The sequence below is a fragment of the Anser anser genome, assembly GCF_964211835.1.
Source record: "Anser anser genome assembly, chromosome: 36".
Classification (NCBI taxonomy): domain Eukaryota; kingdom Metazoa; phylum Chordata; class Aves; order Anseriformes; family Anatidae; genus Anser; species Anser anser.
Genome location: NC_139757.1, coordinates 268,461 through 295,315, shown reverse-complemented (window position 1 = coordinate 295,315; position 26,855 = coordinate 268,461). Strand labels below are relative to the sequence as shown.

The 26,855-nt window shown below is 44.8% G+C and overlaps 1 protein-coding gene across 2 annotated transcripts in view; it reads right to left on the bottom strand.

The window, feature by feature from the left end:
* Positions 1-4,903: 4,903 nt before the first annotated feature.
* The window catches only part of LOC310888506 (leucine-rich repeat and fibronectin type III domain-containing protein 1-like protein), a 44,864-nt gene continuing 22,912 nt past the window's right edge, over positions 4,904-26,855 (bottom strand). Inside the window, exons 1-3 of one of the 2 annotated variants that reach the window (XM_083815246.1) lie at positions 18,119-18,138; positions 15,489-16,883; positions 4,904-5,928 (exon numbers count right to left, since the gene is read on the bottom strand). In XM_083815246.1, coding sequence (XP_083671372.1) covers positions 5,418-5,928; positions 15,489-16,864 — 1,887 coding nt within the window. In that variant the 5' untranslated portion in view covers positions 16,865-16,883; positions 18,119-18,138 and the 3' untranslated portion in view covers positions 4,904-5,417. Of the gene's footprint in view, positions 5,929-15,488; positions 16,884-18,118; positions 18,139-26,855 lie in introns of those variants that run through there. The other variant, XM_083815245.1, reaches the window with a different exon arrangement.

The following is a 26,855-nucleotide window of genomic DNA, read 5'->3' as shown; positions in this document are numbered from 1 at the left end:
CGTCGTGTCCTGCGCTGTCACCCACCCCTGGGGACACCCACGGGGACGCGGTTCGGAACAGGCTCGCTGGGTGCAGGTAGCTGCAGGTGGCAGGAGCGCAGAGGGGGAAACCCAGCTGGAAAAGGCAACGTGGGTCTTATCGACCCCGTTTTCAGCTGGGGAAGGGCCAACCAGACCTCCAAAAGTCCCGTCCAGACCCCAAAGCGCTGCCGGATGCTTCGTCGTGGAGGTCCTCCTCGTTTTAATTTGGTCAGCAGTCCCCTTGTTTTTCCTTTCCGCGACTCCCGCGGTTGCTGCAGACCCACGAAAGAGCAAACCGTTACGTAAAAAGCACATCCACGTTCAAAAGACGTGTTTAAATATTAACTAAACATCGAGGGAGCACCGGAATGATCAAGAAGGCGAGCTGTTGGTTCTCATAATGTTTCTCCTTCATCTGCCTGTAGCAGTGGTGTTCTGGATCTCCACTGCAATCAGATCTCTCTTCTAAAAAAAACAAAACAAAACAAAACTTTTTTTTGGGTCTGTTTTGTCCCCATTTCCATCGATGCATGTCCTTGCATCTGTCCCCATCGCCCCAGTTCTTGACCTCGAAGCCATCCTCTTGCACGCGTCTACTTGGGAACACTTCACTGCACAAATGTAATTGGGTTTAAAAAGTGTTTTTTTTATTTTTTATTTTTTTTTTCAAATCTTCTGGAATGTTGAAGCGTCTAAGCCTGGAGATAACGGAAGGGACCAGATTATGAGACTCAAAGCACTTAAAAGCAGTAGTTGTCTAGCTCTTTGGAAGGAAATGACCTACACAGAGGCTGTTCCAAGAAGTATTTCCCGATTTTTATTGCGTTGTTCTGCTCCCATAGCCCCCTAGTACAGTCCCCTACAGAACTCAGAGCCACCCAGCATGATCCCAGTGCCCCCAGTACCCTCCCAGAGCCTCGCTGTACGTCCTGGAGCCCACCAGGAACCTCCCAGCACCCCCAAGACCCTCCCAAATTATCCCAAGTTCCCCGAGAGCCCCCCGGTACACCTCAGAAACACCCAGGACCCTCACAGCACCCATAAAACCTACTCAAAGCCCTCCAGAACTAACCCAGGCCCTGAGGAACCTCCCAGTACCCCCAGTACCCTAGAATACACCTCTGGTCATACACGAACCCCCAGAAAGAAGGCTCTGAGACACCACGAGGGCCTCAGAAAGGGTCCTGAGAAATCTGCAGAGATGCTGAGGGAACCACTATGGAAAAAAAATACGGTTTTGGAGCTAAACAAGCACCTCAGGAGGGATTCTGAGGGGACTAGAGAGGGCCTAAGGGGGCTGAAGAGGTACCAGAAGGTTCTGGGACATAATAAAGCCCTTCAGAGGGGACCCAGGTGGTATTGTGGAGTCCACAGGGCCAGGTGTGGGGTTCCTTAGGGGTAGTGTGAAGGCCAGCGGGGGGCTTCGGGGCACGAGGAGGACCAAGGGAGGGGTCCTGAGGATCTGTTGGTGGGTGCAAGGGGGCTGAAAGGGCAAATGGAGGCCTCTGGAGCACCTCAAAAAGCACATTGGGGTGCTGATAGAGCCAAGCAGGCCAAGTTGGCGGGTGCTAATTGGAAATTGGAGAAGCCTTGAGGGAATTTGATGGCCAAAGGAGAGCTTTGTGGTGAAATACGTGCAGAAAAGAAGGCGAAAGAGGGCTCTGAGTGTAACGAATGCTAACAGAGGGGAGCCAGAGAGCTCCAAGGAGGAATCTGGATGCAACCACAGGGCACCAAGTACGGACACGGGGACACCGACGGTGGCCATTGAAGGGGCCCTGGGGTCGTGGTGCAACAGTTGAAGGCCTCCACTTGGGCACAAAAGGGAAATTATTCTGTGATTCTGTGAAACGGGGGAACTGTGGGGCATTCAGAAGCTCCTGAGGACACAGGAGTGGGAACGAGCGGGTTGTGAGGGGCTCAAGGGGCAAATGGAGAGCCCTGGGCCTTGCTGATGGCCTACACTTGTGCAGAAAACTACAACTCCCGCCATGCCCCGCGGACCATCATGGCGGCCAGGAGGACTACATCTCCCAGCATGCCGCGGGGAGGCCGAGAGCAGCGGGGAAGCAACGCGCATGCGCGTGGCGGGAGCCGGGGTGGGGGGGGACTGCGTGCAGCGCCGCCTCGTGGCGGCAGGGAGCAGCGCGGCCGCTGAGCTGCGCATGCGCCTGGAGGGCAGAACCATAGAGTCGCGGAGTGGCCTGAGCAGGAAGGGACCCACGGAGGACCAGCGAGTCCTGCTCATGGCGCCCCCCCCAGGCCCACCTAAGGCCTGGTCGCCATGTCCAAGCGCTTTGTGAGCACCCACAGGTGTGGGGCCTGAGCCGCAAACGTGACTTACCCCAAATGTCCAGCTTCAGCACAGCTTCAGCCATTCCCTCACGTCCTACCACCAGTTGTCCCCTCGCGGAGGCTCCGTAGGCACCAAGGAGGTCGCCCCCTCAGTCGCCTCCCAGTCGCACAAACCAAGTCCCCTCAGCCGCTCCTCACACACCGTGGCCACCGGTCCTTACACCGCCTTCGTGGCCCTCCTTTGGACACATCCAAGTAGCGTTACCTCCTTCTGATCTACCACAATCTCCCTGTAAAGCCCCTCTATGCCCAAGGGAACCAATGGCTCCTGACGTAACATCATCCATAAACTTAGTGTGCACTCAACTCCCCCGTTCAGGTCATCGCTAGCAATATTGACAAGAAATGGTCTTAAAATGTAAGCCTTGGGAGCTCCACCAGTGACTGGCCACCGAGCTGATGTCACCCCCAGTTACTACAATACTTTCAGCCCAACCCTTCAGCTAATTGTTCACCCATCCTACGGTGTCCATGCCCGGCTGTATGCTGGAGGGATACTGAGAGAGCACCAAAAACTTTGCTAAAATCCAAAAATAACAACAAAGACTAAAAAAAAAACCAAACCCACACTCACTACCTTCCCTTTGTCCACCGGGTGGGTAACCTTGTCCTAAAAAGATCGTGAGTTAGCACAGCAGGACTTTCCCTTCGTGAACCCATACTGGCTTTGTCTAATGACTGCATTGTCTGTTATTTTTTTTAATATATATGTATATATATAATTACCAGAATAATCTGCTCCCTAACTTTATATAGAGTAATTGCAGAGGGTTCATCAGTGGGCTCTGGCTTCCTGCTGCCTTCCACATTTTTCTGCTTGTATAACAGAGACATCAGGCACTCAGAGTCACTTCCAACCTCGACCTCTTAAAATAACCTGGAGAGAATCACCAAACCTCAATTCTATTTTTTTAAGGGAGTAATAGTTAAAACAAATCCAGTTTGCTGCTGCTGTCATAGGCAAGCAAGGATGGTGCTAGCACAACTCACACCGGTTTGAAGATAAGATGGACAACCTGAGTACACACCGCAAATTGTCAAAATGCAGCATTTCCAGCTCCAGCCCCTGAATCCCTTGGGATGCTGCTCAGCAGCAGAAGAGCTTTCATACTTAGCATGTAGGTACCAAATAAAAGGGCATGACAGAAATTGCTACTGGCAGAAAATGGCAGGATGTCACCAATAAATGGATTTAATGTGCAGGTTTGCTGAGCCACTCATGATACTCGTAGCAGTCAGGTTGCAGTAATTCAGAAAAGCATGTTCAAATTCCAGCACTGAATTTTGTGAGTGGGAAAAGATATATGTATTAAATAAAAGAAAACTGATATGAGTGCAGCTGCACAACCTTATCTCACTTTTACAAATATACCTGATAACAGACATCCCCCCCTCCCCTCCCCCAATTACTTCCTTCTCAATTTATGTTTGGAATTCAGAACAAAATATGGACCTCACCAAATCTGGGCATCATAGAGACCTCAAGAAAATGCCTCCTACTTAGGCAATTAGTGAGACTAACTGTATTAAAATATAGTATTTAATTTCAGTGGAGTTAAACAGCTTTCAGCTGTCCACCAGGTAACTTTTCTTGAGCATTCTTTCATAGTCAAACAGGAGAAATATTTATAGACAGTTAAAGGGACAACGTTAGGAGAAATACTTTCCTTTGCTAAATCAGATCTCAATCACCTGAAAAGATTTAAAGTCACTCAGCTTGCAAGCCTCTCCTGTCAATTGCTTTCTCGTTCCGTTTCTTGAGTTTCAATAAATAAAAAACAAGTATCCTTGTTTTCTCTTGTTTTGTTTACAGAGCTAGGTACTTTGCAAAGGATCAGCGACCAATGAGGATGGCAGAGATGACATTTTGTTTGGTCGAGGTCACCAATTCCTCTTGTGCATATTTCAAAACCTAAACTGTGGGTCCATCTCGATTTGCCAGTATTCCTTGAAACAAAAGGAACATTTCATTCCATATGATGCGTTAAAATGACTTGACCGGACACATTCACATAATTCATCTATCAGCCAGTTACATTACGCTTCATGCAGCATTACAGAAAGAAGAGACTGGTATAAAAGCCATCTGAAGATGAAGTGTCACAGTGAGATTGTGCAGCGTGCCTCAGGACACGGGAGCTTTCGTCTGCGGGTCCTCGCTCAACAAATTTACCACCAAAATAAAAAGAGAGAAAAATACCTTCAGCTTTCAGAGCGGGAGACTATGGCATGGTTTTCAGCATAGCAAAAACGTGCACAGTGGAACACACCTGATTTCAACCGGTTTGTGAAGTTTTACAATTTAGGAAGAACAAAAAGCGGGGGCTTCTTCCTGCCCAGAGGTAAATCTGACTTCCGAGAACAAGAGGAGGTTTCTCAAAGGCACAGCCTAGACAGATAACAGCTGTTACAAAGCGAACAATACGAGTCCATATTTCTGTGCCAGCGAATAATTCCAAGAGAATATGGTAAAGTACTTAAAGTACTTTCAATTTTCTTTATTTCTTTTCTTTTTAAAGAGTAGTGCTTATTTTTTTATTTTTTTTCCATAGGGAACCTCTACTAATTTTACTTCTTTTGTGAGCAGCATGTATACAACATACCTATGGCAATAAATAATTCCGCATTGAGACTTTCTATAACACATCATTCCTTGAAGAGATGAGTAGTTTGGTGACTCTGCTGTGAGAAAAGAAGTCTGAAGATCCTGAGAGTACGTCTTTGCTGCTGGTCAGTAACCAAATGAAAAAATAGTGCATTTCACTACAGACAAACCTAATCAGAATTTAGCTATGTTGCTGCCTTGATACCAGAGGTGTATGCTATAAAAGAACCAGTAAAAAAATCTTGTAAATCACACACTTATATTTAATATATTGAAACAAAATAGTTAAGAATGCAAGAACTGTTTACAGATTAAAAAAATATTTTTTAAACCATCTGATCTTAAAAATAGACAATAGTAGTGAAGCTTAAAATACAACCACTCGCATTAAAATGTTTCAAGCAATACCACCTTGGTGTGTCCTGTCAAATGGCCATTAAGATAACGCATCGGTTGTTAAAAAGGTTGTGTTGGTTGGAGTCACTTTTTCACAATCCAAGTCTACAACAGTTTTTCCTTTGCTGGAAGATCCCGAGCACTCTTGGTGCAAACTTTCCCGCCTCTCTGCAAGTTTAGAAGTGGATCGAGCCATCGAGCCACTTTGACTTCCATTGGTTTGAGAGCAGACATTATTAACTTTAGTAGTTTTATTTTTGTGGTGATTGTTGTAGACTTTATATTTCATGAGGAGGATGAAAATGAAGACAAGAACTGAAGCCACAATGATGCCCCCAATAATGATGATCATGGTTCCTCCAAGAAACTGCGCGTGAAGGGATCGGCACTGCTTGTATTCCTCCTGGGTTGTGAACTGCACGCATCCGATCACTCTGGTTGCAGTCAAAGATGTCAATCCATCATCATAAACAGCAAGGACACAGAGGTCGTACTCACGTCCTGCAACCAGATCAGTCAAGAAGAAGGATTTACTAGCAGCAGGGATCATCCTGGAAAAGAAAATAAGTACAGTAAACATCCAAGCGGATCGAACCTAAGGAGACCAATTCAAGCTATCGGTGCCTGCTGTAAGGAAACTAGCAGAGCAGAAGACAAGCATGGCAATCGGAACAAGCAGAAAAAGCTAGCATTCCCTAGGTTACTCGGTAGGGACGGAAAATACGGATTTTAGCAGTGAAAATGTCTTTACCTCGGCCATTTCAAACAAACACGGACTGGAATGCACAAGCTTGCGACAGCTGGAGGAGAAGTCAGACCTGATTTATTGTTCTGATCTGCATTATCTTCTACTTCTACAGTTTCAGCCTAAAAGGGGGCATTATGTGCCCCATGCAGAATGGAATACTGTCAACGTTTGAAAATCTATAAGGGAACATTCTTAAGGGCTTAAATGGCAGAACAGGATCAACTGCAACACTCGGTAATTAAAATGTATTCTAGTAATCTCACACCCACAGGAAGCACATTGCGAAGACGAAAGAAAAAAGGCAAATTCAAACCTTTGGTCCACAGATTAACCTTATTCCCACCTTCCAGCAGCTCCGTGGTGCTCAGTGTCTCGTAATCAGGCAGCCAGTAAGAACAATTAGAGCACGTGCACTCGCAACTACGTGGCGTCTTCTGTACCCAAATAACAGCACAGACTGACCTCCTCCCCTTGATCCAGCCCTAACATTGGGATTGTTCTGCGTAAATTCCAATTATTCATTTACCACAAAGAAGCATGAATGGGTACTAAACCAACAGATGAGAAGGATCCCAGGAGAAGAGCTGTATGCTATGTTAACACATTCCCACAGACCACGGTAATGACCATACGAATCCCAATATATCTCATTGCAGATCAGCTCTCCGTATATTTGGCTCAGATTTCTCACTGGAGTGAAGCAGTGCTGTTGCAGAGGAGTCAGTTTAAACAAAATACATTTGTTCAAAGTGAGTGGGAACGTGGCCTTCTCCTGGCCACCAAGCCTTTTAAAAGAAGAAGAAAAAACAGAAGAATCGTAAGCTCTGTTTCCAATTAAAAGATGGAAAAAAACCCACCCAAACTATCTGCTTGTCATACATTTTTTTCCACATAGTCATCCATTGGACTATGGACTATATGTGTTTAGACTGGAAAGAAAGAACTGCACCTTCAAAGGAATGTTCTCCAGACACGTCTACTACTACTTCATGCAGAACAACCAATTTTCTGTAAATATGAAAAAAAAATGCCCATGTACCATCATTCATAGAACCCCCCAGAGATCTCTAGCCCGGCGTCCCACTCAGAGCAGCACTACCACCAACAGACGATCAGGTCAACCACACGTCTACCTTGCCAACCCTTGAAAACCTTCCATGAGCTCTCCAGGCACCATTCCAGCACTGAACTACCCTCCTAGTAGATATTTTCCCCCTTATCTCCAATCTGAATTTCACAAACCTCAACTCTTCATTTATAACAGCAGCTTCATGACCTGCAAAGAATGTGGCCACGGGCTGGGCTTTAAGGCTAATGAGATTATTTTTCTTTTTGCAGGAAAGGCAGGGTTGGAGAGGAAGCTCCACAAAGATCCATTTGTCAAATTGAAACACCCAAACGACATTAACAACTCCTAGCGTGTGCATAATGAGAAATAAATTTGAGATAAATAAGATAAATGAGAAAAAAAATCCAGCATTAATGCATGGGAAAATGTACAAACTTAGCAACTGCTGCAGACCAGCACAACAAGCCCTCAGAGTTATTCATGGCCTGACCTTCACCATCCCAAAACACACACCAATGATCAATTATCAGATAAATAGCTAATTAACATTTCAGACTTCTGTTCAGCTCTGTTTTATAGTGACCAGCCACCGCAAGAGATGGATTGGAGAACTAACTTCACGGCCTATCCTGGCCAGCAGTCCTCCCTCATCCTTAAAGCTTGCTGGGTTGTGGGCATCCCACCATGAGCACTGAGTCAGTTCAAATACCAAATTACACAGAAACTAAGCATAAGAGAAGATCTTTGCTTGTCACACTGAAGGGATGCGCCTGACGAGGCGGAGATTTTTGTTTGTCTGCCTTCACCGCTAAAAATCAGTCGTGCCCCCTAGAAAAATACCGCTGGCAACTGCATCCGATCGTGGCACAACATCTAAAATGGCTTGACATCAACAAAACCGTCACCGAACCTCGGGGCACAACGCGCAAAAAAATTAAGGGATGTCATAGATAACGTCTGCAGAAGGCAGAGGCAGGCAGTGCCTAGAAGACCAGCTGAGCAATGAGAAGCAATCGATAGGAAACACCACACAGAAAGCATCTTGTAGCGTTTAGGAGCCTGCCCATCTGTGAGAGGGAGGTGTAATTGCAAAAAATTATGCAAAGTACCGTTTTCCTAATGTCCGCATTATCTGGCTTATTCAGCAGCCTTTGATGCTCATTTTTCTTCCTTCAAACAACTTTCTGCAATACGTTATTGTCGGGATTATTCAGTGAAGGGCTTGGTATTGAAATTTGACTAATTACCATGGAAAGCTATGTACAGCATGTGCTGTATTACAGTGCACTGAAGTACTTCTACAGTCATCATCATCCAAAAAGAGGAGGTTCTAAATCCTCAGCACAAACGTTGAATAAGGCCAAATATGTATTTGAATTTTATCGGCTTTTCCGGTAATGCGAGGCTATTTTCAACTACATGAAAAAGGAGAAGCGTGAAGTCCTGATAAGGCAGCAGATAAGGATTCATCAGTGGCTAAGCAGTTATGGCCAGGCATGTCTCCAGGGAAAGGCAGCTATTTTGGCATATTTAGGAAGTTTCAAGGAAATCTCTACAAATTAGGAAGGACAGCTCAGAACTGCGTGTGCAGTCAGTCAGGACTGAATCTCTGCGTGTGCTCTTGCTTATGCCTGCAGAACATTTACTTCTGCAGTGTAGTGCAGTCCTCCCTGCAGCTTATTTACCTTATGTAGTAATGCTAGAAAAGATCGAATCAGCTTGACAATTAGCACGGGCTTGAGTGTAATGGTTATAAACCTGGCAGACCTTTAGGGCCAGGCAAGGATGAGGAGGAACCACCAGAAAGCACATAGGTAGGTATGGGGAGCAAACGTGTCACCTGAGAGCTTTCTCATTCCGCTAAAACCCACGGTCCAGGGTTTACAAAGGGGCATTTTCAGAACAAACATTCCCAGTAATACTTAAATTGACCTAATAACAGTTTAAGTGGAGTGGACTATGTAGGTCCAAGCCCATCGAAGATGCTGTAGGACCCGTGACAACCCAAGAGACTGGATTCGGGGACACCGTGGGTCTCAGCAGGATAAAAGCTCATCAGTCTCTCCATTACCCATGGCTCCGTCTCCAACCTTGGAGCTCTCAGCAATCAAAGTCTGCTGAAATAATTACTTTGAACGAAAGACGTTTCACAATAGCTTTATCTGCCATGAAATTTCCAAGGGGGATGCAAAAACCTTTCCCTTGGTTATTCTTTTTGGGGCTTTTTGTTTTGGTCTTTTTTTAATTCCTCAAGAAATGTTCACGTTTGTATTCCACGATAACTGCCAATTAGACTTTTATCAAAAACTATTAATTCACATTTCAGCCTCCTGTTACCTGTAGACACTGCTGAAGCCACAATTTTAGACGCAAATCTGTCAATTTTTTTTTTTCCTGTAAGTGGTTTAAGAGCAACAGCATCCATCCCATAATCCACGCCAGCGTTTCCCCTGCCATCTGCAGTCAGCCAGTAACAAGTAAAGCCCTTTGGTGAAAGCTCAACTGTGAAATCTGCTCACAAAATTTTTGACAAAACACCGTTTTGTGGGATTGGAAATATTTCCTAGCAACACTGTCAACAACAACAGCAACAACAGCAACAAAAAAGCAAACCCCAAACCCAAAATAAACCGAGCAGCTTGAAACAGAGATGGAGGTTTTTTGTTTGTTTAGACTCTAATTAATGGTGATATAAGAAAATGTAATACAGTTTGCAAAACCGAATTTCTTTCCTGCCATTTCAATGGTTGCATTCGGAAGGGAAGGTGCAGGGGGGGAAGGAAGGGATGGGGAGGCTGAGGTGTTGGAGGGACCCCCACCTTTTGGAAACTTTATGAACCAATTCTGTCTTTTTGAACCAATTCTGTCTTTCTGAACCAATTCTGTCAACAAGCTCCTGAGCACCCAGTTTACTCAACTGATTAAAGGGATTAAAAAGCAATCAGTGTAGAGTCTGTTTATCTTGCAGAAACATCCACAGAGATCTGAATATGATCTATGGCATCTGTGGAGGTAAAAACAACAACAACAAGACTGTTCTAAGCATAATATCCTCGGCTCTTCCTGAACCCAGGCTGCTGGCTGCATCTTTCAGAAGAATTATATTTACGTGGTTGATGCTACGGGCTGGAGATGAAATGACCACGCACCGAAGGATGGAGTTATGAAGCTTTCACACAAATCATGCCAAAATTTTCGATAGAAGCAACGGCAGCAATCGATTCTCGATTGGGCTATTAAAAAACCATACTTCTGCAACAGCCGGGGTGACACAGGGAGGTTTTACCCCTCCAAAAACTTGAAATGTTTGGGAAAAACGACATTGATTTTTCATGCTTGAATGTTCTGCTCCGTTGTGCAACAACTGACATCCAATATCTGAATCTGCAAGGTCTGCTTATTTTATAAGCCATGGTGAAGCTCCAGCAGCGGTCAGTGCCTGGGCAGCCTCTTTAATGAAGACCACGGGGACGTGGGGAGGACAATGGAGAAACGTCCTCCATGCTGCGGGGAATCCAGCTGCGGAAGGGAAATCCTCATTAACTCAGCGCACACCAGCTGTGAGCCCAGAAGGCTTTTTTCCAATCAAGGGAAACCTGAAGAGGTTTCCAAGGAGAAATTCCCTAAAGAAGCCTGGGAACTGCCATGACAACAGCTACGTTGCAAGATAAGGAAAAAAAGCTACCAAAACGCAACCCAAAGAGCGACAGTCACGCGATCCCTCCGATTTCCAGACACCAGTGGCTCCCGCATTTCCCAACTTCTTTTGGTCCCTCCTCTTTTCTCGAGGTTATCTAGGTGAAGAAACGCAACCATGACCATTTGACCAGGATTTCCTCAAGCCCTGATAAGCCGCTGGCACCCAGATATGACAGATAGCCTCGACAATGCCCACGTACACCAAAATCACCGCATTGTTCTCAACGCGTCTCGTACGACCCACACGCATCCACCCAGCCATGCAGGGCACGTGCAAGGTCTTCAAAATCTGGCATCGTCCTGATGCTTCTCCATTGCGCCGCACTGAACTAATTTAAGGATTTTTATTTTTTTTGAGCAGACGTAGCGTGGCTGATTCCAACTGCTTTTCACGCAACAGATGTAATCATTGCTATATCGATCTGGCAATATATCACCTTTTCCCCACGAGTGACAGCTCTGCCCTTTAAACAACAGTACTTTGTACTCCATATTAAAAGTGATCTGCCTGTCAATTTCTAATTTTTTTTTTTTCTCTCAACAGTGAAAACAAGGACGTATTATCGTCTGGTTTATGCAATATACAGTCTCTCAATTATCTATAGAGAAGCATCACTACTAAATACTGATCTTCTAATTTATAGCCTGTAGTTGCGGCTAATTAAAGTTAGATGATCACCAGCTATAAAAGAATAAATTCAATGCTTAGGAGACTATTGCCTTTGATGTTATGAGAGCCAGCTTCTAATTGACTAGGGCATCAATCAGGTTGTTATGAAGCATTAGTAATCTGCTGCTTCGATCAGTGGCGGTACAAATTGAAGTTCATCTCAGAAAGGCAGCATCATGGGTTTGAATTTGCTGGCCATTTACGGAAACACCGGCAGACAAAACGGGAGCCCCTGCAGGGGATTGGGTTCGTGTCACCGCTCCCCTGTGCTCCTTTTTGTGTTCCGATAAGCCTTGTCCTGCGACCTAAAAGGAGTTATTTTCATAAAAATGTATATGGGCTCTATCAGCAGGCAAAAGAAATGGAATTTCTGTATGTACACACAAATATGCCCCACGACAAAGCAGCAAAAATAAAAATAGCGTGGTGTCACTCTCGGATTAATTATTACTTCACAAAGCTTGTGTAAGGTTTGGCACAATGACTGCTTTGGTATCGAAAGGCAGTTCTGCTGCTCTCTTCCCCGAGGCTAGCACTGCGAACCTGGGCAGGACACTTGAGCAATGACAGTTAAACTAAAATTACAGCATTGTGAAAGTCCAAGCTGCACGGGAACTATAATCAACATCAAGATTGTAAGCTGTTTAAAGAATACAGACCCATTTATATCCCCGAGAAGAAAGTGGCTATTACGATTCTTGATTCACTCCGTACAACGGCTGCACAAGGCCACTTTCCGACCTTTCTCCTGCAAACAAAGCTCTTGCTTTCAATATTGATGCTTTCCGCAAATTGCTACCTGCACCTTAATTTACTGATTCTGGATCATTGCTACTCACCGTGCCCGATGCTTCACTCGGATGCAATTTTCTTGCTCCCTAACTAACACCTACCCTTGGTTTTGCTAACCAAACCTCACCTCTTTCCCAGGAGGCAGGTCAGTGCCATGGTCACTCCAGAGGGAATTTAAGTGACTCACCCGAGACAAGCAGAGCCAGATACACAACTCCTAATTTTTTGGGGTCCCCTTTCCGTATTCACCACTGGGGAAAATGCTGTGGGGCTGCATGGTGGGAGCAGCAAGGGAAATTACGGTGCATTTACATGCACATAGGGTGCATACGTTATTCTCATCTAGTTGGCCGGAAATATTGGTGGCAGTCCAGAAGGAAAATTTGGGAAAACATCACCTTTACTTTCATAGCATCCTAACGCAGACACAGACAGGCGTGCACTTACCCCGAAATACCTACCCAGAGGGTGAAGGCAACAGAAAGGTGAGGAAAAATAAGGGAGTCAAAGGAGCAGCTAAAATTCGCAAGATAAAGCAGAGTTACCATAGAAACTGCTCACCCGTGGTACCACTCAACTTGACGGAAGGGACAGGTCTCTGAGGCATCCTGCACCGTTTAATGCTTTTCCCAGGCGTTGCCTGCCAGAAATAAATTACACGGCGCGAGTGCTCCACCTGTGCTGGAGGTGGAAGGCAGCTTGCCGTCCAGCTCCTCCGGCAGGGCTGAATTGCTGTGGATCCTGTACATCTCCATAGCTCTGCTGGGAATCTCCGCATCCTTTACATCCCCATCCAGCAACAGGTTGACGCCGCAGAGCAGATGTTTATATAGCGGTGACATGGGCTGGGCTTAACCATACAAGAGGGGCAGCAAGCAAGCAGAGGGCTCCTGGCTTCCCAGCCACACACTGTGCATTGCTTAATTGCTTAATTGCTACTGCGCTCAGCTTAAATCGCTCTGACATTTATAGTGTGGCTTGAAGTAGGAGCAGTGCAGATAACTGCACATGCAGAATTGCCGCCCAATTACCACTCCCGTCACTTTAGCACGAAACTTCCTTTAAGGATCTCTATCTGATGATTGCTCACTGTGGGAACTGAAGAAGAACACACAAATTTTCATCTTGGAGAGGCCCATTATACTACGGTCTATTACATTACTTGAAATCGCTGCTCTGTGAGTTAAAGCATCGAGTATTTTATCCTTTGGTCATCAACCTGGGCCTCTCACTTAACGGGAATTTAGGCTGATAAAGGGACATGCAGACAGAGTATTCTTCCCCATTTCTTCCACATGGCTCTTCTTTCGGAACAAGGACATTCAGCAGCAAGAGCATTTGATTCAGCTCTTTACAGAGTGACTAATTAACGAGCTGTCGCATGAGTTGGAGGCTTTGGGAGGTCTAAAACTCGCCGAGAGCAAATCACTGCGATTGCACGAAGGCTGCCAAGTCATCCGACCAGTGTTATGGGAAAGGATGCACAAATGTCACCAAACAACCCTTATCCTGCTGCGATGCACCCACTGCACCCCACTGCCCACCCAGCCCCGGCTCCTTCTCCCCGTGCTTGGATTTACTTTGAGATTTACTCCAAAAATTGAATCAACGCCCCTTAGAAGCCCCAGCCACCGCTATTGAGACATCTCTGCTCTGTGTCTCCCTGCGTTTCACAACTTTGCAGATCCTTCCAGCAGCAATGTCACAAATGTGCTCGTGGCTGACAATTAAATGAGGCTTCATCTCCCAGCCAGCTCCTTGCTCTCCATCAGATACCAACAAGCACCCTCCCACCACTTCCTAAGAGGTCCTTGCTTATCCTCACCCAGTCTTCCTGCATCCTTTCCAGCCCGTAGCCATGGCAACGCCAGGATGGCATCCTTCCCCAAAGGGACTCCGAGGATGGGCATTTTAAGATGAGGCTTTTAAAAATCCCAAGCGACTGTAAAGTGAAAGTCTCTTTCAAGGACTTCAACATTTTTCATATGCAGTTCCTTTTTTTTATTTTTTTTAACAAGAATTTGCCTGCAAAGGTAGGCATTTGAAATATGAATCCCAGGGGAACAACTACCCTACATTCCCTTCCTTAGGGGACTGCTTACTAAAGCAGTATATTTGAACCCAGCCTTTCAGCTGTTAGATGTAATTCTCCTTTTGCTTATTCCTCTCCATACTTCAGTGCAACCAGCAGCATTACATTAGGTAAATCATCATTGCTTGGTTTAGAGAAGTTGATGAAATGCACAACCCCGGAATATTAAGTCCGTACCAAATGCTAGCTCCTGCTTTAACGTCAGTCTACCCCTCTCTTCCCCCCCCAAGCTAATCACAAACAAAAACCTACAAGCAGCAAGGCATGTAATCAGAAACTCAACCGCCCTGCCCAGGGAGCAACTATAAAAATCTGCACAACATCCACTGAAGCTGAGCACCAAATAGTTATTCCCGAGTAAATTTTACCAAATAAACTCCAGCCAATGAATCTGCACCTTTAAAAGTGAAACCCACACAAAATTCATCACCTAAAGTTTTCTGGGCAACGTCCAGTTCCCTCTGTGAGCTTTGTCCCCATGACGCCATGGAAGTGGAATAAAGGAAGTGCGTGATGACTTTTAGGGGCTGAAGGTTCAGCATAACATACACGAGACTTGGTATGGCCATATATATTTGCCATATGGGCAAAATGCGGCTTTGGGACCTCTCTGGACATCTCACAACTTTGGGCATCTCGATTTTCCTCTCTTTCCTATATATTTCGGTAAAGTAATTACACTTTATCAGCATAAAAGGTAACTAAACTTTCCATCTCAATTTCCCTGGGTGTATTAACTGAGATAATGCTCATCAGCCTCACTCTGTCCATTAAACTGGACTCTGAAGATTAATTATGGCTGTAAAGGGTTTAGAGATCCTCAAGAGGCAGCAGAGAAGCGGGCGTATTATGAGTTTTAACAGTACAACTCCTCAACAATGGGAATTTAGTGAGCAAAGGAGCAAAGTTGTCCCCTCGTTTACAGCCACCGCCTGCAATTAGCTGCCACTGCAGGGAATAATTCAACCTACGCTCTTATCACGGCTTTCTTGCTTCCACCTCCGAGAAGGAGGAGGTGCCAGGGCGCCTGTGCGGGGTTACCTGTACACGAGGATGTCATCAGAGGAGCTGTTGTACTGGATCTGGTACATGCGAATCCCGGGGAGGTGGTGCTGGGAAGGCCACTGGATGAGAGCAGAGGACGAGGTCAGCTCGGCGACCACGACCACCTTCTCTTGCTGAGCCTTCGTTTCGTTCGGAAAGCTCGACTTGGCAGATATCAGAATATCCGAGGGGCCAGGCTCTGCGTCTTTATCGCAGTTGGTGCTGTTAGCGAGGTTGGGGTACGGGGTAACGAGGAGTTCGACCGGAGCCGTCGACTCTCCTGCAGCATTTGATGCTATGCAGGTGAACGTGCCCTTCTCCGTCAGAGACGTAACCAAAATATCCAGGGTACCATTCTCGTAAGAAATAGTCCTAGAGGTGTTAGAGACCAGCTTCCCGTCGGGTGCAATCCAGCGGACGTAGGGGTCCGGATCACCCACAGCTTTACACTTCAAAGAGATGCTTTGGCCCTCCGTTACGGTTAGCTTGGGGGTTCGGTGAGTTATCATTGGGGGCTCACAGACAAATTCCTCCTCTTTGATGGACCAGAAGTATTTGCCCATCAGCTCTGGTGGGGAGGCGCAGGTTTCTAGGTCGTCTTCTCTGGTGAGGCGCCTCAGCCACACCAGCTCGCAGTTGCAGTGCAAAGGGTTGCCCCCAAAGCTCAGCACCAAAGATGACAGCGGAGATCCTTTGGACTTGGCGTACACGGGGATCCTGGAGAACAACGGATCGGGAGGGATCTTCTTCAGCTTGTTGGAGGTCATATCTAGACGGGCAAGCTTGTGAAGATTGGAGAAGATTCCCTCCGGCACAAACTCGATGAGGTTATGATCCAAGCTGACCGTGTTGACGTTGGAAAGTTTGGCGATTGTTTCCCAAGGAACGTTAACAAGGTTGTTGTAGGACAGATCCAGGTCTTCGATGGTTTCGATAAAGTCATCCAACGACCCGGGAGAGATATAGCTTAGCTGATTGTTACTGAGTATTAAATGTCGAAGGTTGATCAAACCCTTGAAATGATCTTCATTGATATATGTCAGTCTGTTACTATCCAAGTGTAAAGCGTGAAGGCCTTTAAGATCAAAAAATGCATAAGGCATGATTTGACTTATTGTATTCCTCGACAGCGTCAAGTGAATGAGATTGGTCATGTTTGCAAAATCCTTTCTCCTGAGCGTTGTGATGAAGTTGTCCATCAGCCTCAGCTCTGCTGTTCTCCTGTCGATGCTGGGGGGCACGAAGAGAAGCCCCGTCTTCGTACAGAGGATGGTGAAGGACGGAGACAGGTTTTGACACATGCATCTTTTGGGGCACATCATGGCCTTCACGGCTGCGCTAATAACCAGTAGATAGACAACCAGCCTTTCCATCGTAAGAAAAATAGCAGACCTAAAGGGGGGAAAGAAAAGAAATCCATGTAAATATATTTTAATTGGGCATTAGAATTAGGTTTACACTGTCGTTGTCGTTATTCTGTGCGTGGGTCAGAACCTCATTTCGAACTGTGCATCGCTTCATTACTCTGTGGTAATGCTCGCCTCGTTTTTTTTGCCGTTATGGATTTCTAGCAGCTTTCTTTGGCTTTCCCCAGCTCATCTATGCCCTGCCTATACCAAGCAGGGAGCTCCTTGGAGAGTGCACATTTCAAGACTAGGGCTTTTTCCCAGGTGGTGGCAGAGAACTAAAACTTTTCCAGCAAATAAAGAAGGAGAAACACCTTCAAAGGCATTGCTGAAAAGCAAGCTTGTGTTCAATCGGAGAAGCAGGTATATGTGGTTTTTTTGTTTGTTTTGTTTTTTTTTCTGTGCAGCTTTAGAAACTAAATTTCATAATTACACATGGTTTTGGTCAATGAAATTATCTCTGTGCAGTCTTGTGCGTGCCAAGTTATTTCCCATTGTACCCAAAGTGCTTGGCTGCTATACCAAGGGTTGATTTTCATTTCTACTTGGTGAAGCTGGCTGGAAAATTGCTAAGCATTAAGTGTGGTGACTCAAGAGACCATGAAGGCTCCCCATCTGCAATGTAAAGGACTCAAACTCCGTGTTTCGCCCAAGTGACCTGGTACAACCCTACTCTAGAAGAACCTTGTCGTCTTTCTGCAAATAGCACACATAGTTTGACTTCACATACAAGCCCCAGCACACTAGAGATCACTAATTACAGTTAATTCCATGTGCAAACCCCCTTGTATGGTGGGTAAATGCAGAATGCTGTAAAATAATAAGCTATTGCCTTTGAGAGTGAGCCATGCAACACAAGACATAATCCTCAGTTCAACACAAAGCCGGGACAACAATAACCTGCTGTGTCACCAGGGCACAATTTGAGGTGTCAGCAGAGTCTCATGCTATGTGTGTATATATATTTTATATTTTCATGTATATATATTTTATTTATTCAGGGTTACCACGATCTAGAGCTCCTTTACAGGGAAGCAGATCTTTAAAGTACAGAATTACAGTAGCACAGTTGCAGGGTCTAGAAGTCAGATTTTCCACAGAGAAAAGAAATATTAAAACCAACTGATCACTTATAGAGTATTATCACTTAAATTAGGAGAGCATGAACATCACTTTAAACCAGGTGCTTGCTTTTTTAACCAGTGCTACAGATTCACTCACCGGAGGCTCTTCTAGTTGCAGCAGTTCTGACCAAATTTCTGCAAAATATTTTGTAAAAAACAAAACAAAACAAAACAAACAAAACCAAAAGAAATAGTTTGCAGAAAGCTGATTCACTTTATACTTATGCTGTTTCCATTTTTTTTTCCTAATAAGTATCTTCTTCATGTCTTGCTTCCTAATCATTTGTCTCAACAGTTGAGTACTGTCACTCCATCCTGCGCTCCGAACCTTTCTTGCCTCTAATGGCTCCAGCTTTTCACTCCTGCTAGGTACCAATGATTAACAGATGCGTAATTATCCAAAAAAATGGACTGCTGTGCAATATTGTAATTCCCTTGTTTTGTCATTAGCAAATATTAATGCAACTTTAATGGATTAACTGCCATCTGGGCTGTAAGAATCCAGTTCAAAACCATCTCACTTCAACCATTATTCTGTTAAAAAATAATTAAACGTTGCTAATGTGAAACCGTGGCACTAAAATTAATGATTTTTAGAGCCAACAATAAGCATAGTGCAATTATGCTTACAAACTATATGACAGTCACAAGGAAAATGCGACTTGTAAAAGAAAAGCTGCATAGAAGTGAATTACTGCTATTGCCCTGGATTCTAGTTAAAAGCAGCTTTGGTACTAGCACCTAAAAACAGCATTGGGAATATACCTCATTGCCTGATAACACAACAGTATTTTTCAAAACAGTTTAATCCACAGCATCTCAACAGAAGGCCGTAAAAGAAATAAACTTTGTGTTTATAGGACTGTGCACAGACCTAGGGCGTAAGCAAAAAACTTTTTTTCCTGAACTGTTGCTTCTTAACGCATTGCCCTGGTTTGCTTCTGCAGCTTAAAAATCATGCAAAAAATTTGTTTTAGTCATATAATTCAAAAACAATAACAATTTTGCTGGCAGATGAGTGGCAGTGCATCCACATCTCAGATTTTTTGCTGGGTCGAGATACGCGACAGGAGATCAGTAGCAGGAAAACATTATTAAAAAAAAAAAAACACATTGGCTATTGCTTGAAGTCTAAGCGATGTTAAAAGAAAGGGATATTTAATTCCCACAATTTGCAGCTATTGGGCTATTAACTTTGCTCCGTCGGAAAGAGTTTGGATTGCCTTGGCTGTAAATGTAACACATTTTAACAGCTTTAAATTGGTACTGTGGTATGGAGATTGCTTACACTCTGCAAAACACAAGCACATGCTTCAGGGCGGATAATAAATGCTGTTTTACCAGCCTCAAGGAATAATTCCCATCCTCCAAAAAATAAAAAATGAAGGGCCTAGTTTAAATAGGAACTCTAAGTCAGCTAGTGGGCTTGGTCCAAAAAAGCCCAAAGCAGTTCTGTTTCTAGCAGTGCTGCCGAGCTGCCCCACAATGAAAAAATCCCAGCACGCTATCCTAAATGCAGCAGACCTTGGCTCCTTGCAGCGCAGAAACAGCAATATATAGGTGGTGGCTAATATCTATTTCATGCCCTCGTCACACAGAAACACGTCCCGAGTTGTTTCATCCGTAAAATATTGCTTTTCCAGCAAACAAAACCCAAAACCCCATTGTACAAGACATTCCTGCAGCAGGTATCCTGGCCGAGGGGAGCAGGCTGAGCCCCTTCATCTCCCATATACTTCCTTTTTTTACCATCCCACTGCCATGCCAACCTGCTCATCGCACAAACCAGATGCTCACCATCTGCCTCCTTAGAAATACCATTCGAAAAATGCTTTTTTTCTTGAGGGAAGCATCATTATTACCCTTCTCTGGTCCAGCATTAACCACCGCATTGGAAAAGTCTCTAATTTACCAACAATAAATAATGTGCTTAATTTACTGTTGCTCGCTCCACCTGGCACTGGGCAAGAAGCGCTTCCAGTAAATGTTTAAAAAGCATATTGCTAATTTCCCATTTTTTCCCCAAGACCAACACACTGGGAGTGCATCTCTTGATACACTTGGGCACGGAGCAGATTTGCTGCAAACACTTATTTTGGAATATTAAGTCTGAAGCCAAATTACTGTAATTGATGTTAATACAACTTTTTTTTATATAAATCTAGATCACGGCAAAATAAGAACCCCCAACTATTTAATACTAAATGACATCAACATGCAGAATGTTTATTCTTTTCCCTCACATTCTTTAGCATTCAGACAGGCCAACTATGCAAATGGACTCATTTGCATTTTCCCAATGCCCACATTTGCATGGTGATCGCCTGCTGCCTGGGGAAGTGCATTGGTCACACAAGAAAAAGTCACATTTGCTTCACCTAATGCCTCAATCATCTGTCAAGCCCATCAGCAGCTCTGAATTTTTTTTTAAATTATTTGTTATTTTTATTTTTTTTTTCCAAAATATGCTGGTTCTTGTTCCATTTCCTAAAGCCTACTGTGTACCATCTCCTGTGGAAGGAGGAGCAGGATCTAAGTGACGATTGCCACCAAAAGGTTAAACACTTTATGGATTTACTGCGTGCGTACCTGCGCTCCATCACTCTTTCTCTTTCCCTGTACTAAGCTGTTTTCTCCACCAAAAATCCTGACCTGAAACCATTCAATCCCTGGTTGAGGTAGCCAGGACACCAGCGTCAATTAGAAAACCGAAGCAGCTCCTGTGGGTTTTAATGAATGGTCCAAGGTCTCCTGAAGATGAAAAGCAGAGAGTGAATTGTATATTGATGTTTTATTTAAGGACAGAACTGGTAATGCTGCTTCAGAGCTACCGCGCTCATAAACGAGCTATTCTTAGTCTTGCTGTATGTCTTTCATGGAGGCTACACTTAAGCACAGCCAATATTAGCAATTAGGAGCTTTCATTCTTTATTGGAAGACCCATTAAGGATTGCAACACATCCACCACCCCATTTCTCTTAAAGCAGTCTTAATGAAAGAGTGGAAGAAAGCAGGAGGTCAAGAGAAGGCAAAAACCCTGTTAGAAGCTCACTGCCTAATATTCAGAGGATGAGTAATTCCTCAAGCCATGAGAAGTCAGCCACTTTGTAAAACAAATGGAAAAACGGGTTTATTGTTCACCCAAGCACAGTCGGTGTCCGACGAACTGTGGGATTTCGGTAGCGCTTCGGTCTTCCACAAGCTCTTCAAGAGGACTGATTTCAGCACACCAGGTCTGGTTGGCTATTTTTCCCTTCCAGGAAATTCCCTTCCCCTTCTGAACATATTTCCTCTTGTGTGTTTGATGCTGACTTTAAAGCTGGAAGCAGTCAGAAAATGGCAGTTTTCTCTGTGGAAAAAAAGCCGGAGTTCCGCCCAATTACCCACTAACTTTGTGAATTAAAAAAGCCAACCTCCTACATGGGAAAAATGTGCCGAATTATTTTGTTTTTAGCATGGCAATGGGAAGGGATGGTACACTGAGTGAGCGTTGCAAGGCTGTGAAACCAAATCATGGTTGTATGACAACACGCGCGTAATCCCCGGTGAGAACGGCTGCCGGATAGAGCACAAATCCCAGCACCTGGCTTTACTTCAATCACTTCATGCCGTGCAGGTAACACCACGCTAGCTAAAGGCAAACTAATGTCAAAACCCACCAAAAATGCCATAGCAAGTTCCCCCCATTCAGTACAATGTTCTGAATCAACTGCTGTGGGTTCTCCCAGTATGACCACTAAGACCATTAACTAGTGCTAACCAGGCCATGGTTGTTCTGTGTTACTTGGAAGGGCATTCATCTGAGACTTATTTTTAAGAAATGAAACATCAAGAAATGAAGTGTCCACCTACTACTACTACGAGGCGTTTGCTACGAGAAGGTGTTCAACACTGAATGTTACCGACTCTACCGCTTCCACATTTTAACCAGCCCAAAATGTTTTACAATTGATGACAGCTAATGACACTTATAACAAAGCTGGCAGACAATAATTTCATTACAAATCCCATGCCACCACCGTTCCCACCATTCAAAGTCTAACAAGCATAAAATTGCACGCTCAGTATGTATGCAGGCAGGTGTGTCATTACTCTGACAAAGAAATGATAGTATTTGTAGACAGTGCTTTAACAAAAGAACAATATTCATGTGAAAAATCACCTTTAGTTGGATATGAAGAAAGTGGGCTGCATGGAAAAACACGTCTCTTTCTACAGACTTATTTTAATCTTTCCAAAGTTCCCTTCTGCTCATCCCCGTCCTTGTGGTTAGTGGGATGAAGACGAGTTGTGAGCAGGGCATTGCAAAGCTGATCACTCCGTCCTTCCAGCTCGTACTTAGGGATCCAAGACCAGCATAACATCAGGATTTATTTCTTTGTTTATTTGTGCTTTATGCAATTCTATTTTTACGCGATTCTATTTTTATGCGATTCTATTTTTATGCAAACTGCATTACACATTGGAAGTGAAGTGAGTTGCCCCTCTGTGGGACAGCCAAAATGTGATCCGTAAGAATAAGGAGGCTGCTTTAAACCGCTTTCAGCAAGCCTCTAAATCCGTTTCTTCGCTGAAAAGGAAATATAATCCTTACACTTAATCTACACGCCTGCTTGTTAGCATGTGAGGAATTAATGGGAATACTCAGAGCGGTTCAGCGTTAATGCATTCGAACAACTCACTGCTGGCACCGATGGGGCTATGCTGGAGAAAAATCAGTCTATGGGATGTAGAGGCTCTGCTGTAACCCAGCAGAGCGTGCTTTATCGGCCGACCTCTGCAACGCACTGCCGAAAGCCATTTTCTCAGCTGCTGGGAAGTCTCTTGCCGAAAATCATTGATGCTGCTGCCTTGCTCGCCCTCCCCATCGCGAGGGCACACAGATGCCTTTGCCCGATAGCTCTCGGCATTTCCAAGGTGTCTGGACCCTAGTGAATAACTCCTCTGGGCTGCACTGGGAACCCACTGGGAACCAGGGAAAAACTAAATGGGGTCCTTCCAATGGCGTGCCCACACCTCAGCATCCGAATACTTTGCAAAACCTCAGCCCTTTCTCTTAAAAAGAAACAGAAGTTTTAACGCAGTTTCCCCCCAAAGCGTTGATGCCACCCAAGGCTGCTAATTTCCTTTTCCTTAGCAAAAGAGGAGGCTGGTTAAGCAGATGAGCCCTGAGTTTGCACCACCCAACAGCTTCGTCTTCTGTTTATGGAAAAAAAAAACACCCAATAGTAGTTTTATCATAGCACCGCCACACATCCCAACTCCTTTTGGAAGCCCCACTGCTGTCACAAAGAGTCAATCCACTGCCTGCAGATACCTTGGCAAGATAGAGAACGACCAACAAAACGCAAGCAGCACATGGCAGGGCTCTTCTTTCACAACAGAAATGCAAAACTCAGGGTTTGTTCAATGTTCCCATCACCCTACCTGCCTTCCACCCTGCTGCCATCACCCAAAGCAATGACATTTTCACAAGGCTTGCCCAGCATGAAGCTGTTTCCAAAGAGCCTTGTAAAGCCCCTCGACATCATGATTAACAACGTCTTTTTTAAATTGCAATTGCTCAGAACAATTCCGCAATGCATACAGCTTGTTCCTGGCCTGCAATTTCTTCTCCTAGCTTGGAGCAGATTCTCTCTCTCTCCCTCCTTCCCTGATTAAAGCATTAAATCAGAAAACCGCGGGTGCCACGAAAGCAGAAGTTTGTAGGAATGAATCCTCGTTGAGCACGCTTGTCAGGAGACACCAGATCAGTCATCATGGCAAGAAGGAACACAGCAGCTACAAAGACCAGCAACTGATTGTGCCCTACCCAAAATGCTTAAAATTACGCTTAAAATCATGGTGTTCCCGAGTTTTTGTGATATCTGCTCGCTCACCTATTTTCTCCTTGACTGCCAAATAATTTGCCCGAAAATACAGAGGGTCAGTAAAGGGATTCCTGCAGCCATCCTGGGCTTGCCAAAATGGGACCTTTTTGGTTTTTCAAGCCCACATTCCTGCTCTTCTCTTCATGGAATGGATCATCTGGGTTAGAAAAGACCTCCAAAATCATAATGTCCAAGACCTCCAAAATCACCATGTCCAGCCGTCAGCCTGACCCACCAAGTCCCATCACTGCACCACATCCCTTGGGGCCACGTCCACACATCTCCGAAATACCTCCAGGGGTGGGGACACCACCCCTTTATTAACACAAAGCTATAGACACCCCTCATAATTCGGTATTAACCTGACCACACTTAGTGGAATTTATTCAACAGGCTCTACTGTCATTCCTAATTAGCCTTAATAACTGGGATGCTGTCCCAGAAGTGTATTTGGGATCCTGATATAAAATTCTTCTAACAAGGCTGCTACGGAGGATAAAGAGAAGCGCGTTGGATGCATCTTCTAAGATGACACAGCAGTTCAAAAACTCACCCAGATAATTAACATGCACGTCAGCCAACCAAAGTCTTACGAGAAGGTCATTACTGTGCCTCCACGTGGTGATGTGCACGAGGTTTATTCCTAATTCCCGTGTTTGTCACTGGCCAGAGTATGTCGAGAGGCTGACATGCCGCCTTTGAGCACAAAAAGCATGCAGAAAGTTAATCCCGATTGGCATTTTCATTCAAAAAAATGAAACAAAACGTGCAGCAGAGAAGGGGAACAAAAGGAAGCAGCATGTTAGCTACACTTTCACCTTCGTGGGTAAAGGATTCAGAAGCATTTAGGGGAGGAAAAAAACATCAAGCTCCTCAAAGGCTGTAGCAAACTGAGCATCAAAAACTACCACCGTTCCCTTCAGAAACAAATGCTAAATATTTAATAAGACAATAAGCTGCCACACAAGGCTTAAAAGGCTATTTTACTCCTCTTTGAATTATGAATTCCATGCAAGCGACCCCTCCACCACAAAAGATGCGGTACGTGTGTATAACAATTAATTTCTGACCGCTAAGCATCCCTTGGATACAGCACTGATTTCAGCTTTGCTGTTGAGAAGCAGAAGTGAAGAGGATTATTTTTTTTTTTTTGTGGTCTTACTACAGAGAAAGAGTTGAGTGCTCTGGTGAGACAGATGGACAGACATTTGGCAAGACCTGCAGCCTTCAACAGAAAGGGAATGCGTCTCTATAATCGTACAAGCATCTGCTACACACGAGAGGAAATCCAGCACCAGCTAGAAAATGAGCCCTCTCAGGGTCCCCGGGGAGCAGCTCCTTTGTGAAATGCTCGTAATCCTCCAAAAAAGGCTGGAGTGGAGCGTGGTGCACGTAGACGAGATCACAAGTTTGTGCCTTGTCCTTTCATGTACCCTGCAAGTAGGACGAGGAGTCCTACAACATCATCAACAGCAAGAGAGGATCAGTGGAATGTGAGAATTTACACCATGAAGGACTGATAAAGTGTTATTCCTCAAAAAATCTGGCTCCATCTGACTCCCTAAGCAGACAAACCAACCGCAAGGGTTGCCGAACCTTCAGAGCTTTGCTTACCACTAAAAGTAAAAAAAAAAAAAATGGGGGTGGGGGATTAAAGAAAAGCAAAACGAAGCCCGTGTTTCAGTATTTGTTTTTTAAAATGATTTCAAATTGGATTATCAAGCAACATAATGCCTTCTTGCTTCTGGTATGCATAACACGCACCACAGGAGCAGCCAGCGAAGGGAGATTATTTATGAGCGCCAATTACTCTGTTTTTGTCACTTATCTTGATTTCCACTGCAGAGATAGCTGTCTTCACGACTCAAGCAATAACAAACAATAAACCCCAAAAGGCTTTCATTTCAGAAATGAGAAACTCCAACTGGAACACGCTTGCTCTAACACAGAGATCTCGACCCTACGCAGGAGCTCAGGATGGATTTGAGCAGCTAATTAATCACCCACCCTCTTACAGAGGCTGTTTCTGCAGAGCTCTCCTGTACCTAAAAGCCTTTTTTTTTTTTTTTTTTCCTTTTTCCACCAGAGAAATTCCTTAGACGACAGTGCATGGAGACAAAAGTATTTTTAGAAATAGGAAGCACGCTGCCGAACGTCTCCGGCGCGCGTTTAATCAGTGCTCAGCCAGCCTGGCTGAACGTGGCTTGCGAGTGTTTGTATCCAAATATGATGGCTTTGTTTGGTTTGGGTTTTTAAACATGCCGTTCTTCTTCTCTTAAGCTGAGGTTGAGCGCCTGTGACTAGGAACAGAGGAAGAGAGTGCCTTGGCAAAATCCACTGCTGTTTAGAGATAGCTAGATAATTAAGCCATTAATTCAAACATCTGCATTATCGCATAATTGCCTCCAGGCAACACTAAACCTCAGCTTTTTGTGGTTTTCAGAGGCTGGTTAAGGACACTTGTCCCCTTCCAAAGGTTTCTTGCAGCTGCAGTCTCCTGGTTGGTCTCATTTTCCTGATGCAGAAGGAGAAGAAACCAGAACTCAGCCCCTCAACATCTGTGCTACGCGTAACCCCCAAGGGGCTGCTTAAGTAGCAGGAATTGTACGCATCAAAATGTGACGTACACGGGTTTTTCTGGATAATATCCAGGCCCAACGAGCTTAACAGTGCTGCCTGCTCGTGCTGGCTGGGGTGAGGGCGTCCACAAGAGCTCGTGAAAACAGCCACAGGCTTAGCACCACCTATAGCACGCCTGAGCTGCCTCTGCTAGACGGAGGCTGTCGGTAAGCCAGCAAGATGTTCTCACATTGTGCATGGATAAAAGCATCAAGGGCATCTCTTTTAAACACCTTATTTCGGTTAAATTGGAGCAGATAGTCAGCACCAGCAAAATAACCCCACACAACGTACAGAAAAAAAAAAAAAAAAGCAATATACAATGATCTTCAACATTAAGAATTT